The sequence below is a fragment of the Bos taurus genome, chromosome 1, assembly GCF_002263795.3.
Source record: "Bos taurus isolate L1 Dominette 01449 registration number 42190680 breed Hereford chromosome 1, ARS-UCD2.0, whole genome shotgun sequence".
Taxonomy (NCBI): domain Eukaryota; kingdom Metazoa; phylum Chordata; class Mammalia; order Artiodactyla; family Bovidae; genus Bos; species Bos taurus.
In genome coordinates, this window is record NC_037328.1 from 91,850,251 (window position 1) to 91,869,945 (window position 19,695).

General features: G+C 34.8%; 1 protein-coding gene across 8 annotated transcripts in view; it reads right to left on the bottom strand.

Moving 5' to 3' along the window:
* NAALADL2 (N-acetylated alpha-linked acidic dipeptidase like 2) overlaps positions 1 to 19,695 on the bottom strand; it is a 1,562,846-nt gene that overhangs the window by 421,731 nt on the left and 1,121,420 nt on the right. For all 8 annotated transcript variants that reach the window (XM_024995414.2, XM_059888525.1, XM_059888521.1 and 5 more), the window contains 3 exons: positions 14,044 to 14,136; positions 10,274 to 10,479; positions 5,725 to 5,844 (listed from right to left, as the gene is read on the bottom strand). In XM_024995414.2, the coding sequence (XP_024851182.1) occupies positions 5,725 to 5,844; positions 10,274 to 10,479; positions 14,044 to 14,136 (419 nt within the window). The remainder of the gene's footprint in view (positions 1 to 5,724; positions 5,845 to 10,273; positions 10,480 to 14,043; positions 14,137 to 19,695) is intronic.

Below are 19,695 nucleotides of genomic sequence, written 5' to 3' on the forward strand. Positions count from 1 at the left end.
TTAGGTTTGCAAGCTTCTGGCACATACTTCAAAAGCAACATTTAAGCAGAACATATCTAGATTGACTACTTTCATATGTATGGATGCTTCAGCCTTCCTCAAAATAACTTCTTAGAAGTTTCAACGCTATTTACTTGAGAGTCACAGAACACTAAGGCATGGATGATCAAATTCTGCTTTTCTAAAGGCAAAATCAATACTTTCTGTGATCTATGAAAGATTATTTCAAAAACCAAAGGTGAAATAGCAATATGTATGGAGAGTGAGCATATGCTTGTGTTGCATCCTAATATTTAAAACTACTATTTGGTAAGAAATCTTATCTTCAATTTTATAACCTATTTTGCATGAAGGCAAACTGCTTATTATTAATAAAAAGTCAATGACCTTACATCCTTTACTAAATATTTAAGGGGTCAGTTGATTTTTTTTTTTCAAGAAAGAGCTTTTTTCTAAGAAAATGTATGTTTACAAAGGATCTTTTATTCCCTATTTATTCAGGGGACCTGGGTATAGGGACTTCACTCATCTCCCCATAACATTCTATAGTTGCCAGAAGAATGAAAAAATGTATGTAACAAAGACTCAATGTTTGTTGACAACATAGTGGGTTATAAAGTTCTCGAATGTTCCTTAAGCATCAATACTAGATTTAAACTAAATTCACCAGTTTTACACAATAAGATACAGGAACAATAAATGCTGTATAAAATATTTACAAAGAGAAACTGATAAAAAATTAATAAAGTGATTAATAAGAGAGTGAAAAGTCACACCACAGACTGGGAGAATGGTGGTGGTGGTTTAGTCACTAAGTAGTGTCCAACTCTTGTGACCCAATGGACTGTAGCCCGCCAGGCTCCTCTGTCCATGGGATTCTCCAAGCAAGAATACTGGAGTGGCTTGCCATTTCCTTCTCCAGGGGATCTTCCTGACCCAGGAATTGAACCCAGGTCTCCTATATTGCAGACAGATGCTTTACCGACTGAGCTATGAAGGAAGCCCTGACTGGGAGAATAATTCACAATATATAACCAACAAAAGACTTGTATCAAGAATATAGGAAGAACGGACAAATTGATAAGAAAAAGAGTATGTGAGAAAGTGTTCAATGTTAGTAATCATCAGAGAAATTAAAATTAAAACCTCCAAATATACCACCATACATTCATGAGAATGATAGAACCAAATGTTGGAGATGACATGGAGCAACTGCACCATTCAAACGTTCATGTTGGTGGAGGTGTCATTGGTATAAGTCCTTTAGAAAAGGTATAAGTGTCATTGGTATAAGGTGTCATTGGTATAAGTCCTCTTGCTGCTGCTGCTGCTGCTGCTGCTCTAAGTTGCTTCAGTCGTGTCCGACTCTGTGCAACCCAGAGGACCCACCAGGCTCCCCTGTCCCTAGGATTCTCCAGGCAAGAACACTGGAGTGGGTTGCCATTTCCTTCTCCAATGCATGAAGGTGAAAAGTGAAAGTGAAGTCGCTCAGTCGTGTCCGACTCTTAGCGACCCCATGGACTGCAGCCTACCAGGCTCCTCCATCCATGGGATTGTCCAGGCAAGAGTACTGGAGTGGGGTGCCATTGTCTTCTCTGAGAAAACCTCTTGGGCAGTGTCAACTAAAGTTAAACACAAGGCAACCTGGTGACTTAGAAATTCCACTTCTGTATAAATATTCAAAAAAAAGGAGTGTACACATTCTACCAACCCATGAGAATAATAATAGCTAACTCATTATAGCTGAAAACTGGAAACAATCATATAAATCCAAATGACCACCAACCACAGAGTCAAAGTTAGGAGATTCACATCTGAATCCTTTAAGGTACCATGCAGATCAGATTTTTTTTTTAACTAAGTTAATTTGTGACTATTTTACTAGATTTTTATCAAAAATCCTTTGTTTCATATGACTAACATACTTTTGTGATGTCTATAATGCACACTTTAGCATTACTATTACAGGAAAATATTTTAAAATTATTTCCCTATATTTTTCAGAATAAAATGTCAATATTAAGTAAAATATTAATATGAAATTGATATTTTCACAAAAGATGGGTAATTCATCATTTTAAAATATATATATTCATTTTTAAATGGGAAATTTAAAGAAATATTAATATCTATTTTGTAGTTTTTAAATTCTCACACTTATAAGCTAATTTTAAGTGAACTAATAATTTTTATTTTATAAAAATATTTATTACACAAAAGAACAGAAAAGCATATTTAAAATAGTTACAAAAGTTCTGGAAAAAGTTGACCATAGAAAAGCCTTGGTTATTGCTCCTTATTACCACTTGATGTGCAAGTCATTGGCAAATTATTGCTACTTTCAGAAGACAAAATAATTTGTTAGTTATCAGCATTATAGCTTAGAAAAATTAAGTACTTTGAGATTATTTTTTCAAGTTATAATGAAAATTTCTAAATAAACCCAAAAGAAGAGACAGCAGAGCAGTACAATGAACTCTCATGTTCTAATTGCCCAACTTTGGTAGCTTTCAATTTTTTCATTGTTCTTTGGGCAATTTTTTTAAAATCAAGTTTTCAATAATCCCAGGAAAAACCTTTAAACACTGCAGTGAATTAAGATTAATTAAACATTTCTGAATCTTTGAAAGATTCCATCACTTAGGATGGAATCATTCCTTTCACTTAGGATGACTTAGTTCAACTTTATTGGGCTAACCCCAGGGAAAAAGTTTATTTTCTGAAACCAAACTTAGAATATCAAACCAGAGTCCAAAGTCACTGCACTCATCCTAGTCATGACTCACTGTTTTCTTAGAGGTCTAGCAAGATGCTATAGAACCACTGGCACATGTAACAACACGGGTAGATCTTAAAAATCATTACACTATGGAGAAGACACAACACACAAATGGCTGCACACTGAACGATTCCATTTTTTATGGCATTTTGAAAGACAAAATTCCAAGGGCAGAAATCAGATCAGTGTTTACCAGGAACTGGAGATGAAGGGAGGAGACTGAATGCAACGTGATTTGATGGGACTTTTGTGAGTGATAGGAATACTGTATAGCTTGACTGTGGTGGTGCTTAAATAAATATATATATTTGTCAAGAAGCATCAAGGTGTACACACAAGAAGGGAGAATATTATAAGGGTAAATTATACCTCATTTTACATAGTAAGTCTTAAATAAAAACAAGCAAAAATCCTTACTAAACTGTCTGATGGATCACGTATAGAGAAGTCTACCATCTTTCTTGATTGGAATAACACATTATTAACGAGATTTAAGCTGTTTAAGGTGTTTGATTTAAGAAAACCTTTTCATAATTTTGGTATTTATCAAGGTTCTAATTAAATAAAATAGCCTATATTGTGTCTATTTTTTAAATAAATGCAGTGCTGTACATTAATTATTTAAAAATTCCATGATGTCCACCACATGAACTTAGCAAGGTCTTCTAAAATTTGTACTTACTATACCAGAGTACTTAATTCTATACAATCTTTTGTCATCTTCAATTTAGTCAGCATGCTTTCTTTATAGAAAATATTGTTCCATGTTGAATCATTCTGAATGTGTTCTGTTTGCTTAATTGTGGGGCAGAGGGGAGGTGCAGTTATACTGGATTATATGGGACATGACATTTGTATATGGTAAGGATTTAAATAAACTGATGATATTTAAAGATACTAAAGACTGATAAAATATTTTTGTCTTTGTAAGTGAAGTTACATTATGTCCTGATGTTATAATTAAGTTCTTTCTTTGAAAGGAACATTTTAAATATTTCTTTTATATGCCACTAGTGTTATATTAACGAAATCATACACATTATTGATGTTTGTTTTCTTTGGTTCTCTTGACTTTTATATTTTTAAGGGCACTTATGTATCTTAAAGAAAAATGTAACATTAAAATTTTGTATACAAATATACCTTGAATTATCATATGTTTGTTCTATATTAATAACATAAATATCTACAGGTAAGTAAACCCCATTATTTTAGATTATGCCATGGTTTGTTTGAACTTGTGGTAATACTACCCTTCCAAATTGTTCTATAAAACACACACAGAGACACACACAATCTCAACTGAAAGAAGTTTTCTTTCATTACAGATTCCAGTTCATTCTTAGGTTAGTATTAATATAATTATTTTCAAATATAGAACAAAATGTTTCCTCTACTAACAAATAAGAACATACATCTGTCATTATTGGAAACCATGCCATATACTCAGACTTTTAGGTTAGATTGTAAACTATTTTAAAGCCCTCTATTATGACATGTACAAAGACATTTGAAATAGTATTATATTTGCAGACATTTTTTTAGAGTTAACATTAGTATAGGTAGATAGTTCTAAGCATTATAAAGTCCTTAACAGTTTATTTTTGTATATTGTCAGTGATTACATATCTTTCAAGATTCTTAAATAGGAAAATTATAATACAAGAGAAGGAAACAACATCATTTTTAAACTAACTGGATATTTGAGTTCATAATGTCTTCTTCCTGTTAACCTACTTACTCAGGAATATCTTAACTTCCTAAGAGAGACATCTACAACTGATTCTCCCCTTGAGTCTTTTTTCCGAGGCATTTAAGAAAGTCAGAGAATTCAAAGCAGTAAAAGAGCAGGAGGGACTCACTTACAGATCTGGATATGATTTAGGACACACACATTGGGGTTTAGCTGATCTTAAACATACAGATTTATCTATTTCATCTTTCATAATGTCTTCATTGTTACACTACATATGGAAATGTCAATGAAACCTATTAAACTAGAAAATACTTTATGAAAATTATATAATGTTAGTTTGCATTACATTTCAAACAAGAATTGTGGCTAATTCAAAGCACTGTTCATTCTCGCTCTCTTTTTCTAATTCAGTGTCTGTGATACTGCAAACTCTGTGGGCATCTAAAAGGTCATTTTCTAATATATATCATTAGCCCTTGGAATTGGGAGGAAACCACCCAAGAGTAGTGGCATGATTGCTTTCATTTCTAGACATAACACATGTCATCTGGGTGAAAGTCATAGAAAGAGTACAGAAATAAAAGTGTGAACTCTACCCATAAAAGAGGAAATGTGTTCCAAAAATTTATTTGAAACAGATGAGGAGTAACTAAATTAAAAAAAAAATAGATAACTATAGAAAGGCATTATCACAAACGGCATGAATTTTTTTCAAGGTACTTTTAGGAAAAAACACGCTTTCTTTTTCCATAATTTTTTTTCAAATAATACTTTCCAAGTATCTTGAATCAAGTTCTCATTATATTCTAGGAAAAAGACATGGGTCCTGCTATGAGGAGGCTTGCCTCATGATTGAAAAGATAGAAGAGGACCCACATTTACTCAAAACATAACTGAAGAAGAAATCCCCAAGTAACCAATTTTATCACAACATGCCAAAATTGGCAGAATTGGGAATTAAGCACTAAATTCAATTTTTAAGAAATAAATTTACATTTTTACACACATTCTCTATAGATGTATAATTCACACCTACAACTATAACCATAAAAGTGTAGTAAATAAAGAATTTCAGAACATAGGAAGTTGGTTGAAGAGACGACAATAAAAAGTCAGGAATAAATCATTCCTTAAAACACTTATGGATAGTCTCATGTATATTTTAAAAAAATAAAAATATTAAGAAATGCCAGATTACGGAGAAAAAGGCAGTTTTACAAAATCATTTTATGAAAGTGATTCATCTTACCTCAGCTACCAGTTGTTGAAGAGATGGTGAAGCAACAGAGTGGAGACTTGAGTTACCCCTTACAGGACTGTGGAGACTAATGTAAGCCACAACATTTCTCTGCAGAACCTTCCTGAAATCCTGAAATTAAAAAAAAAAAAAAATATATATATATATATATATATCTTTAAGATAAGTAAAAGTGACATATTCTACTTTATCAGTTACATGTTGAAAAATAAACATGTCCTACTTAAAATCATTACCGTGCATACTTTATATTTTGTATTTAAAGCAATATCTTACTATTTAATAGAGTACTCAAGGGTCATAAATGTATTTTAAATAACAGTAGCAAGGGTAGTATTTAAATATTTAAATACAATATTTAAAATGCATTTTAAATAAGTATACTCCTTATTGTATACCCATACAATATACAATATTTTAAAGCATGTTCATGTCCCTCAAAAATGAAAAAGTTTAAGAGAAAAATATCCTTATATGGTTCATATAGTATGAGATTCAACTTCAGAATACAGGATGGAATATTTGCTTTATGACAGCATTTAATTTTATAGACTTTGAATCAGAGAACAGACATGGATAAATCACTTCAGTGTTTGCATGAAGTGGCTCTTTATTCTGAACAAAATAGGGCATAATACAATTGTGGCCCTGCACAGATTACCTGAAATAAAACCTGATGCATTTCACCCATAAACTAGCATAAAATGATTCAATAGATTAGTTATTTCACTTCTCTGCTAAACACAAATTCCAAAAACTGAAGACCACTGATCCTATTGATAACTTACTTCTAAGAAGCCCTTCTGTTATTTTCTTCCTTTTCCTACACAAATATTTAATGAGTAATTATCATGGTGTCAGTTCTATAGGAACACCCTAAAAATTGTATTACTTCATGCCTTAAAAATATTTTTTTCTTCTTCCAACACTATCAGATGAAAGTCTGTAAAGGCTTATATATCCAGCACATCAATATTATTCTTAGTTTATGTTGAAAATTCAGTTATACTTCTGTAAAAGAGGTGAAAAGACAATTCATTTTAAAATAAATATTTTGGATTCAACCTTCTGTTGAATCCAAAGACTGTCCTTAGGCAGGATACATTATTGTTATATAATCCTAAGGAATGTGGAGAAAGAAAAAAAGTTTGTCCTTTCTTCCTCCATGAGAATTCCAGATACCCCTCTCTCCTTGGGGACCCCTAGACTCGCTATCAACCTGCCTAGGAAATGACTCTCTCACACTGTAACTCACCAGGCTCCTCTGTCCAAGGGATTTCAAAATAAAATAAAAATAAAATAAAATAAATATTTTGAATAGAAATGATGAACTTTAAGCTTAAGTACTCTGCTTTATACATAATGTTGTTATTAAAAATGTTCATTATTATACAAGAGCTATTAAAAAAAGCTTCTATTAACATACTACCACACTGACAATGTCTATAAGTCAGTCCATTTAATTCTCATGAGAACCTCATAACATAGACATTAGTACATTTTTAGGAGGAATCAAGCCTTGGAGAAATTATTCTTGCCTAAGATCACATGTTCTATTGTACAGAAGATTTGAACTCTGATTTCTTTGATTACAAAATCTATAGTATTTCCATTATAGCCTGAGATGAAGATTCTTCACAGTAGAGATGGTACATTTTTTTAAAGAACCTATTTAGTAGGATGTCATAATTCTCTTCAAGGATCAAAATCAGTATTGAGTCAAATATCTAATAACTCTATCACTATAAATTCCATCTGACCAGTATAGCCTAATACTTTTAATTATAACTCTGCATTTCAAGGGCATCCTGAGCAAAACAAAATTAGAAAGGGCATCATGACCTGTCAACAAGTTCTTTCCTCACTCATCTTCATTAGGGAATATATTTAGTGCACAAATTGGTTTCATCTAAAAGAAAAAAGTCTTCCATTTTCACAAAAAGTAGGTTTGATAAGAGTAGACAGAACAGGAAAACTAAGTTTTCTAAATTCCTCCTCAACCTGATTGTTACAAAAATACTCCATGAACTATACCGAAATAATCTAAGATACAGTAGTTTACAATAGTACATTTTATGAGCTAATAATTAAATTACACAGTATTCACTATTTTCTTTATAATATATTTTTGCTCATCTAGTCATGGAAAAAGCCAGAAAGTGATTGGGTGTATAATTAGTTGTCAAATATGCATATACACATAAATACTTTAAGACAGAGGTCTCTAACCTTTTTGAATAGGAAGAGCATTTTCCTATAAGAAACATTTTTTTCCTATGGACTCTTCCAGTATAACAGTTGTATTTTTAGTATCTATTGTTTGAGAAAGTATAAAATGACCAAAAGGTACAACAGAGTCAATAACTACAAAAAATATTTACTTAAGGTGAAAATATAATTGCTCACATACATAAAAGGTCACAATAGTGAATTAATTTATGGTTACCATGCATGATGCTCAAATAAATTCCAGGACTATTTGCAACATACTTCCCCATGCAGAAGAGTTAGTGATATTTAGGAGTTTAAGTTAGGAACTACTATTGTTGCACAAGCCTACTTTGAGAACACAACTTATAAATATGTGTGCTAAGTTAGAATTAAAATGAATTGACTGAAAATTATTATGGAAAAGGCTGTATGAAATACTGGAATAAATTTTTTGAAAGAATATTAAAGATACTTTCTTAAAATGTGCCTTATTGCTACAAGAAAACTAAAACATTGTTTTCTTTGTGATAAAAAATTTCTGAATTATTAAAATCAGCCCATATCACATATGTACTCCCCAAATTATTTTTTTTCAATTGTAAAGTAAGGAATTTAGAATAGAAGTTTGAGAGATTGCTTTAGTTAATACATTTTACATCTTACTAAAAATTTTTCAGCTTTAAAAGATTCTGTCAGCAATGGAATTTCTTTATTTGAATTAGTTTTCTTGAGTAATGGAAAAAAGTTCATACACTAATTTAAATACAGAAAAGTATTTTGATTTCCAATGTATGAATCTTGATAAACTTTACAACTGTAAAATTTTTCTTGTTTTGAAACATCTTTCTCTAAAATTAAAAAAGAGGTTTTCTAGCTTCATTTGTATACTTTTTTGATTGTTTTTTGATAGCCCATAGCCATTTTGTGCATTTTTGAGTGATTAAATGAAAAACGAAACGAGAATTTCTCATTATATATTTGGTATTTTTCCCTCTAAAGCTGACATAGTAAACAAACTAGAATATCAAATGTTTTTATTTTTCCTAGTTAAACTTATGTAGGTTTTTTAAAATTCTTATTTCTGTTAAAATTCTTTTTATAAAATCATAAGAGTAAATAGAAAATCTAAGAGTTTTATGATGTTTATTGCTATAAATGTGGAATCAATCCAAAGTTGTCATATCCCATTAAAAACATAGTGTATTTGTGAGACACAGACACATCAGACGCATTTAAAAATTTATTCCAGTTGTATTCTAACTATAATCCATTGCATACAAGATTTCCTTTGAACAATGGCTGGGCGGTGGTTTAGTCGCTAAATTGTGTCTGACTTGCGACCCTATGCACTATAGCCTGCCAGGCCTCTCTGTCCATGGGATTCTCCAGGCAAGAATACTGGAGTGGGTTGCCATTTCCTTCTCCAAAACAAAGGCTAGCTAAAGTAGTTAGGCAAGTAGGCAGGTAAGTAGATAGGTAGAGATGCAAGTAGAAAAGGAGGAGCAGGGAGATGGGGTGTAAGAATAGGAAGAAGGACTGATGGGAGGGCAAAAACATGGCAGAAAAAAAAAATTGCTTTTTTCAGTGCAATCTCTATATTGTTTAGGTAAGATATAATGCCAAGTTAATACACATTTAACACATAAGATTGTTTCCTAATTTCAGAAAATTGCTAGAAGGTTTATAAAAAAAAAAGGTAATGGTATGTATCACTTGATCACTTCTTATCCAGTGCCTGTCAATCTAAGGATTGACATAATAACCAGGTAAACCCCAGTGCAGGTATATTAGAGTCTGCAGGTCTGGTAGCAACAAGAATAAGATAGTTGCAGACCACACACAATTCACTGTGGTCTAAATCTAACTCCTTAGCATTCTTAGAGGTGATCACAGCAAGTGAGGGAGAAGGCAATGGCACCCCACTCCAGTACTCTTGCCTGGAAAATCCCATGGATGGAGGAGCCTGGTAGGCTGCAGTCCATGAGGTTGCTAAGAGTCGGACACGACTGAGTGACTTCACTTTGACTTTTCAGTTTCATGCATTGGAGAAGGAAATGGCAACCCACTCCAGTGTTCTTGCCTGGAGAATCCCGGGGACAGGGGAGCCTGGTAGGCTGCCGTCTATGGGGTCACACAGTCGGACACGACTGAAGTGACTTAGAAGCAGCAAGTGAGCATACAGAACACTCTGGTTGAGATGCACATTCCTGTGAACGGCTTCATCAGTTTTACCTTGTCTACTCTAGTCCAGAGAGTAAGAGAAAGCGAGAGATAGAGAGCATGACAGTGCAATTACGAGAGCAAGGCACAATAATTACTGTACATTTACCTCTCCCCATTCATATGAGCCAATATTTCCAAAAGCTGTTCCTCCCCATGAGCAGAAAACAATAGTACGGTCTGGTCTCCACCCTCTCTTAACTCTTAACATCAAGGCCCGGATAAAAGCTGTGATGACGGCAGTGCTGCTGGCCCATTCTTGTCTATTATAACTGTGAGCGGTATGATGATGGCTGCCAACTATGACATAACGGTCTGGAAATGGAAGGAAACAAGAGCCACTGAAACATAATATAGACCTTAACAATAAATTTAATGACATTTACATAATCCTATTGCACAACCAAGCAACAATTATGCAAAATTATTCTAATAATTAGGACTATGTTAACATTTTTCACCCACTGTCTTGATTCACACATCTGTGTATATCAAAGCAGAGGCAGCTGCTGAGCTCAATTATGAATCCAAAGCTTAGATCCATATTACTGTCCTCTGAAATACGCATATTAATTAATGAAGTATACAAATATGCCACAATGAAAACCTTATCTAACATTTTTCCAGAATCATAGTGGAAAGTGCCCTATAAACAATGTGTATATGCTCAGTAAATATTAATGAACTATTCTTACATTTGATGGAACAATTATTCAGTCACTGTAAATGTTAAAAATTTGGTACACATGTAGGAATTTTGCAATAAATGAAGTTTTTAGGGAACCAGTTTTCATTTCTAACTTATAGTTTTAACCCCTCTCCTTTCCTTGATGGAAAAAAATCATCGTAAAAAGTCATCCAACTACTCTTTTTTCACATATTTTATTTCATAGAATCATACATTACTAGAAAGGTCTCCATGACACATGGATGGGTTCTGAACAACATATTTAACTGACTATTATCAGTAATAAGGTAGTACAAATGCATCTCCAGAGTTTCCTCTGATTTTGTTGCCTGTGAATGTTGTTGGCACACATCTAAATTTACTTCAGCAAGTAGCCCTATAATTTGTGTAAAAATGTTTTTCTTCATTACGTGTCATTTTCTGAGCAGATGTTCCATAGCATGATGGTTAAGTGTGCAGAGTTTAAGGGCTTCCTGCTTGGGATGGAATCCAGGGTATTTGACTTACTAGTTGTATGACCTTGCCAAGCTTGTTCAGGTGCTCATGACAACGTCTTCAACCATAAAATGGGTATAAAATAGTGCATACATCATCTTTTTCTTTTTAATTTTATTTTTAGAAATATTATTGGAATATAGTTGCTTTACAATGTTGTGTTAGTTTCTGGAATACAATAAAGTGAACCAATTATATCTATACCTATATCTCCTTTCTTATATTTCCATCCCATTTAGGCCATCAGAGAACACAGAATAAAGATTCTGTGCTATACAGTAAATTCTCATTATCTATTAGATATAGATATAGATATATCCTCTTGGTATCCATGTTTATTCTCTACAACTGTGTCTCTATTTCCATTCAGTTGTTTGGAGTTTTAAGTAAGTAAAGCACTTTCAATAGCTCCTGATACACAGTAAATACTACACATGTGTGGAATGAGTAAATCACCTCTTGGCTTCATGGCATCAAAAAGCTACTTTACAGGAAACATTACTGAGTGAAGCAATTTTAGTTTTCCTCACTGATATTGGAACCAACAATGAATTTAATCCATCAACAGTGTATTAACATTTAATTAATGGTATATATAGTATGACTGCTCAGACGGTAAAGAATCTCCTGCCTGTAATGCAGGAGACCTGGGTTCAATCCTTGGGTCAGGAAGATGCCTTGGAGAAGGGAATGGCAACTCACTCCAGTATTCTTGACTGGAAAACGCTATGGACAGAGGAGCCTGGCGGGCTACAGTCCAATAGTTCTCAAAAAAAAAAAGAGTTGGACACTGCTGAATGACTAACACACACACATACAGTTTGCCTGCAATGTTGAATTGATTCACTCAGATATGTGTAAAAATTCTGTTTGGAATTGTCTGTGTTCTAGGTAAGTGGTGAGTAAGTGTTATTTGCTCAGTTGTGTCTGACTATTTACAACCCCATCGACTGTAGCCCGCCAGGCAACTCTGTCTATGGAATCATCCGGCCAGAATACTGGAGTGGGTTGCCATTTTCTTTTCCAGGGGATCTTCCCAACCCAGGAAGAGAATCCAGGTCTCCTGTACTGCATGCAGATTCTCTACCATCTGAGCCGCCAGGGAAGCCCTCATTCTAGATAAACCATATCTAGAAAACTAAATACTAATTGATGCCATTTCTAATTTTCAGAGTCATTAAATAAAGAAAGCATGTGAATGATCAATATTTTTGTGTAAAGTGCAAATAAACATGAGAAACATATTATACATTAAGGAATACTATTAAACTGAGTTTAAAAAGTTGGTGTTTTTTTCCTACATTGAGTGTCAATAAGGAAAGCTTTTCTATCCTAAATCTAGTATAATTCAGTACAATATTTTCTTCAAAAATAACTAAGAAATGTAGCAATGATGATAAATATTTCTAATACTTCAATTAGAGATTATTATGATGGAAATTTACTAAAATGGTTGAAATGCGACAGCAGTAATCTCCAAAATCATTTATATCTTGCATTTAAAGATATTATAATCAGAGGTTGTTCAACATTGATACTGTATCAATATTGAATACAATATCAATATTGTATTGATATCAAACAGAAGATGCCCATGAATTTTTAGAGTTGGCTGGCAGGAAACTTGGCAGGGATGTTAAACTTGATCTCAAAATTCCCTGACTTAGCAATTATGGGGTCAATTTGACTAAAATAATGGAGACGGATAATTCTCCAAAAAGAACTTGAGTAAATATCCCTACCAAATAAATAGAGGTGGCACAAATATACTAAAAGACTTGCATTCTATATTGTATATAACAAGCACCACACACAGTGATGTCCTTCAGTCTCACAATGTATTCAGAAGTGTTGACGTTAATTAGATAATTAATGTATTTGTGAGTTATTTTCACTTCTTTAGCCTATACAGCATCATCTGAAGTTTCCATAAGATCCCATAACAAGGTATAAAACTATTTAAAATTTAGCCAGGTGAACTTTTTCATAAGCATCTTCAAAACCTAAAGCCACACAGACATTAGGCAGAATTATCGGTGAACCAAGAATCGGGATGGGACACAGACTAACACTGAAATATTTGAAACCAAAATTTTTATTAAAAAAAAAATTAAAACTAAAATATTTTATTTTTTTTAAAATATGGTCTTTAAAAAATCAAAATCTTCAATGGTGTAATAGTGAATAAAAGAAAAACAATGACTTCTATAGCTTTCACTCAAAGGTACATGCCAGTTTAACAAATCTAAACTCTGTGTTTTCTGTTTTGTTTCCCCTCTTATACTCTTTAGTATGATTTATCTTTGAAGAGATTTGGTATGAAATAGAATAAAGACCTGTTTCTTGCTTTTATATATCACCCACCCCTTAAAGTAGCATGAACCTAATTACCTCTAAAGCAGGACATTTAACTATGACATTGTTATAGAGCATTTGTGATATGTAAGATGGGATTCCTGGGAGCTCAGACAGAAAAGAATTCACTTGGCAATGCAGGAGACCCCTAGTTCAACCCCTGGGTCAGGAAAATCCTGTGGAGAAAGAAATAGTAACCCACTCCAGTACTCTTGCCTGAAGAATTTCACGGACAGAGGAGCCTGAAGGGCTACAGCCCATGGAGTTCCAAAGAGTTGGACACGACTGAGCAACTAACACACTATATAAGATATAGATTATAAATACTTGGGTCTACTTACCTGGAAAGGTCACACCCTTTAAATATCCAACAACATTAGTAACTGTTTCAAATTTTGTGACTGTTTGAATTTTCATGTTCACAATTCTTTCCTCTGCAAAAAAAAAAATCAAAAACAAAACTAAAATATACTTGTTTTTCTTAATTCTGCTGTTTTAATTTTTATTAAAGCATCCAAATTCATTTATAATATATCATCAAATTATTCCAAACAATTTAACTTTTCTAGGTAACAAATGTCACACTTTTTGGCAAATATGCATTGGAAAGTTTGTGTAGACAATTTTAGGTGCTTATTATTCAATGATGACTAAGATGCAATTTCTAGCTTCATAGAACTGTAGAGCCATAAAAGGGCTATTTTTTAAATTTTTATTTTTTTAAATTTATTTTAATTGGAGTCTAATTACTTTACAATATTGTGGTGGGTTTTTTTGCCATACATTCACATAATTCAGCCATGGGTGTACATGTGTTTTCCAACGTGACCCTCCTTCCCACCTCCCTCCCAAAAGGGCAATTTTAAACTTCATATTAAAAATAACAATGGGGTTAAAAGGGAAAACACACAGAACAGGATCTCAAGGATATGTGGGCAGTTCTATTTAAAAAAAAATAATAACAATAATCAGATAAAAATATTTCCAAACAATTTAAATACTTGCCTAGCTTCAAAACAAAATCACATGTGGAGATAATTTTACCTTTTCTCTTTGATTCATTACTACATTGTCACTTTGAAAACTGGAAAGCATTACACAAATCAAAAGAATAAAGATTTTTAAAGCTACATATATTTTCAAATATTGGAGTTTTGTGCTTATGTTTCTATGTCTCTCACCTCTCTTCTAAATCTCTGCCAACTGCTCTGCCTCATTGAGTTTTTCTATTCATGCTAGATAGTAAAAAAATCGACAGCAAAGAAGCAAAGACACCAATCAGAAAGGACTTCAGTCACAGCCCTGAAGGGATCTCTGAAGGTCTTTGATGATCACAAGTGTTAATCCTGTATTTGATGGATCCTGGAACTACCGCACAATTGCACTCATCTCACACGCTAGTAAAGTAATGCTCAAAATTCTCCAAGCCAGGCTTCAGCAATATGTGAACCGTGAACTTCCTGATGTTCAAGCTGGTTTCAGAAAAGGCAGAGGAACCAGAGACCAAATTGCCAACATCCGCTGGATCATGGAAAAAGCAAGAGAGTTCCAGAAAAACATCTATTTCTGCTTTATTGACTATGCCAAAGCCTTTGACTGTGTGGACCACAATAAACTGTGGAAAATTCTGAAAGAGATGGGAATACCAGACCACCTGACCTGCCTCTTGAGAAACCTATATGCAGGTCAGGAAGCAACAGTTAGAACTGGGCATGGAACAACAGACTGGTTGCAAATAGGAAAAGGAATACGTCAAGGCTGTATATTGTCACCCTGTTTATTTAACTTCTATGCAGAGTACATCATGAGAAACGCTGGGCTGGAAGAAGCACAAGCTAAAATCAAGATTGCTGGGAGAAATATCAATAACCTCAGATACGCAGATGACACCACCCTTATGGCAGAAAGTGAGGAGGAACTAAAAAACCTCTTGATGAAAGTGAAGGAGAGTAAAAAAGTTGGCTTAAAGCTCAACATTCAGAAAACGAAGATCACTGCATCTGGTCCTATCACTTCATGAGAAATAGATGGGGAAACAGTGGAAACAGTGTCAGACTTTATTTTGGGGGGAGGGGCTCCAAAATCACTGCAGATGGTGATTGCTGCCAAGAAATTAAAAGACACTCCTTGGAAGGAAAGTTATGACCAACCTAAATAGCATATTAAAAAGCAGAGACATTACTTTGCCAACAAAGGTTCATCTAGTCAAGGCTATGGTTTTTCCAGTGATCATGTATGGATGTGAGAGTCGGACTGTGAAGAAAGCTGAGCACTGAAGAATTGATGCTTTTGAACTGTGGTGTTGGAGAAGACTCTTGAGAGTCCCTTGGACTGCAAGGAGATCTAACTGGTCCATCCTAAAGGAGATCAGTCCTGAGTGTTCATTGGAAGGACTGATGCTAAAGCTGAAACTCCAATACTCTGGCCACCTCATGCGAAGAGTTGACTCATTGGAAAAGACCCTGATGTTGGGAGGGATTGGGGGCAGGAGGAGAAGGGGACGACAGAGGATGACATGGCTGGATGTCATCACCAACTCGATGGACATGAGTTTGAGTGAACTCCAGGAATTGGTGATGGACAGGGAGGCCTGGCGTTTTGTGATTCATGCGGTCGCAAAGAGTCAGACACAACTGAGTAACTGAACTGAAGTGAACTGGGCTGTCTGAGGACTGGGGCGGTGGGGAGGAAGAAACTGGTAGAAAGGTAGTTTCCCTAGGAGACATTCTAGGGCAGCCAAGTAAAACTGTTGGGGAGGGGGTGACAATTAGAAAGCAGCTAATGCAAACTAGGGGCTTCCCTCATGGCTCAGTGAGTGGTAAAGGATCTGCTTGCCAATGCAGGAAGTATCGGTTTGATCTTGGATATGGAAGATCTTCTGGAGGAGGGAATGGCAACCCATTCCAGTGTTCTTTTTTTTTTTTTTAATGCATATAATTTTATTTATTGGCTATACTGGGTCTTCATTGGTGCATGGACTTTTCTCTAGTTGCAGCAAGTAGGGGCTATGTTCTAGTTGTGGTGCACTTCTCATTGCAATGGCTTCTGCTGTTGCTAAGCATAGGCACCAGGGTGCTCAGGCTTCAGTAGTTTTAGATCCTTGGCTCCAGAGCCCAGGCTCAGTAGTTGTGGTGCACAGGCTTAGTTGCTCTACAACATGTGGGATCTTCCCCGACCACGTATTGAACCTGTGTCTCCTGCACTGGCAGTCAGATTCTTTACCGCTGAGCCACCAGGGGAGCCCTCCACTCCAGTATTCTTGTCTGGAAAATCTTGTGGACAGTGGAGCCAGAGGGCTACAGTGCATGGGGTTGTAAAACAATCAGATGCAACTAAGTTAAAAAAAAAAAATGCAAGACACACACACTTTGCTGACAAGAAGTTGAAATTGAACTTCTTCCTGCCAGATGAAACTATTATGGCAAATAAGTTGCTTCTTTCTTTGTAGTATGAACACTCAGTTGTGTCCAACTCTTTGTGATCCCATGGACAGTAGCCCACCAGGCTCCTCTCTGCATGGAATTGTCCAGGCAAGAATATTGGAGTGGGCTGCCATTCCCTTCTCCAGGGGATCTTCCTGACCCAGGAATAAAACCTGTGTCTCCCACACTGCAGGAAGATTCTTTATCTGAGATACTCTGAGATTCTTTATCTCAGATTCTTTATATGAGCCACCAGGGAAGCCCAAAATACTGGAGCGGGTTGCCATTTCTTCCTCCAGGGGATCTTCCCAATCTAGGGATCCAACCTGTGTCTCCTGCATTTCTTTACCACTGAGCTACTTTGAACATGCCAAAGTAACAGCTCAAATAGAAAATCACTACACTAAAAAAATTATAACTAAAACAAGAGTAAAGAGACTTGAAGAGAATACCTGAGTGCCTTATGTATGAAAAAAGAAAATCTACTTAGAACTGAGCATTGTGGTTCTAAAGGAGCTACATGTTTTTGTTTACTTTTTAAAATTCAGTATACTTTGTTTTTATAGAGCAGTTTCAAAAACATAGATGAACAGAGCAGAAAATACAGGATTCCCAAACACCCTTTCTCCCCTGCCTCTATTTGGCATCTTGCATGCATGCATGCTCAGTTGAATCCAGCTCTTTGTGACCCTATGAACTGTAATATACCAGGAACATCTTCCATTAGCATGATCAATACCTGTTACCAGTAATAAGACAATATTAATAAGTCCATAAATTTCATAAATCACATTGTTTTACTTGTTGTACTGTGCATTCTATGGGTTTTGACATAAACAGAATGACAGGTATGCACCATTGTAATATCACATAGAATAATTTCATTGCCCTAAAAATTTTCTGTGCTGTACCTGTTTATTTTTTACTCTCTCCCTTCCTCTTAAGCTCCTGGCAACCACTGATCTTTTAAATGTCTCTACAGTTTTGCCTTTTCCAAAACATGATAGAGCTGGAATCATATGTTTGTTTTTAACATTTAATTCCCTGTTCTAGTTTTGTTCCAAACAGTTCAGATAAATGAACTTTAGATGAGGGAGTCATGACCTTATAGTTGTTGTTTTTAATATTTTTATTTTATTTTTGAGTTAGATACAGCTGAAGAATCATCTCTGGTTTTCTAAGATTCAATATTAACTTTTTTCAAGTTCAGCAGTAAGAAAACCTGTATGTACAAATTTACTGCAAACTATTTGAAATATTGCCTTATGATATAGTGCCTTACAATTTATAATACCATTGATACACAAACATATTAATTCTTCCCTGTGGCTCAGACCAAAGAATCTGCCTGCAAGGCAGGAGACCTGGGTTTGATCCCTGGGTCTGGAAGATCCCTTGGAGAAGGTAGAGGCAACCCATCCCAGTATTCCTGCCTGGAGAATTCTATGAACAGAGGAGCCTGGAGGCTACAGTCCATCGGGTTGCAAAGAGAAGGATATGACTGAAAGACACACACAAACACACATATACACACACTCTCACTCACTCACTCATACACTAATTCTCACTGGATCGTTTTTTGTTTTTCCATGAAACATTAATGAAGCAACTTCATTAATATTAATATTGAGTTCTTATTTATACATGGATTTGTTATTATCAATGCTAATATAACTCATTTTAACAGGGCCATAGTGTTTCCAGTGGTCATGTATGGATGTGAGAGTTGGACTGTGAAGAAGGCTGAGTGCTGAAGAATTGATGCTTTTGAACTGTGGTGTTGGAGAAGACTCTTGAGAGTCCCTTGGACTGCAAGGAGATCCAACCAGTCCATTCTGAAGGAGATCAGCCCTGGGATTTCTTTGGAAGGAATGATGCTGAAGCTGAAACTCCAGTACTTTGGCCACCTCATGCGAAGAGTTGACTCATTGGAAAAGACTCTGATGCTGGGAGGAATTGGGGGCAGGAGGAGAAGGGGACGACAGAGGATGAGATGGCTGGATGGCATCACCAAGTCGATGGACGTGGGTTTGAGTGAACTCTGGGAGTTGGTGATGGACAGGGAGGCCTGGCGTGCTGCGATTCATGGGGTCGCGAAGAGTCAGACACGACTGAGCGACTGAACTGAACTGAACTGAACTGATAGGGTTTTAATTAACAGAAATTTGTCACGACTGAAATACTGGGTCCACCATCACCACCACTACTACCAGCATCACCATCATCATCTAATTTAACTATTCAATTTGGGGGAAATTTCCAAGCCGATTTTTATGAAAACTTTCATATTAGTTTGCCATGTGCCATGAAAAGACATTTCAGGATTTCATTAGGATTGCATTAAATTAGCGAAACCCATTTGAGAAAATTATATCTTTTATCTATTATGGTATACTTCTCAATTTATTTCAGCTAATTTTATTTCTTTTAAAAATTTTTATATCTTTATTTATAAAAGATTTGCATGATTATTAAATTAAGTTTTTCCTGCTATAGTAACAAAATATAGTGTTTAAAATTATTTTACAATGTATAAGCATGCTATTTAATTTCATATGTTAGTCTTATAAA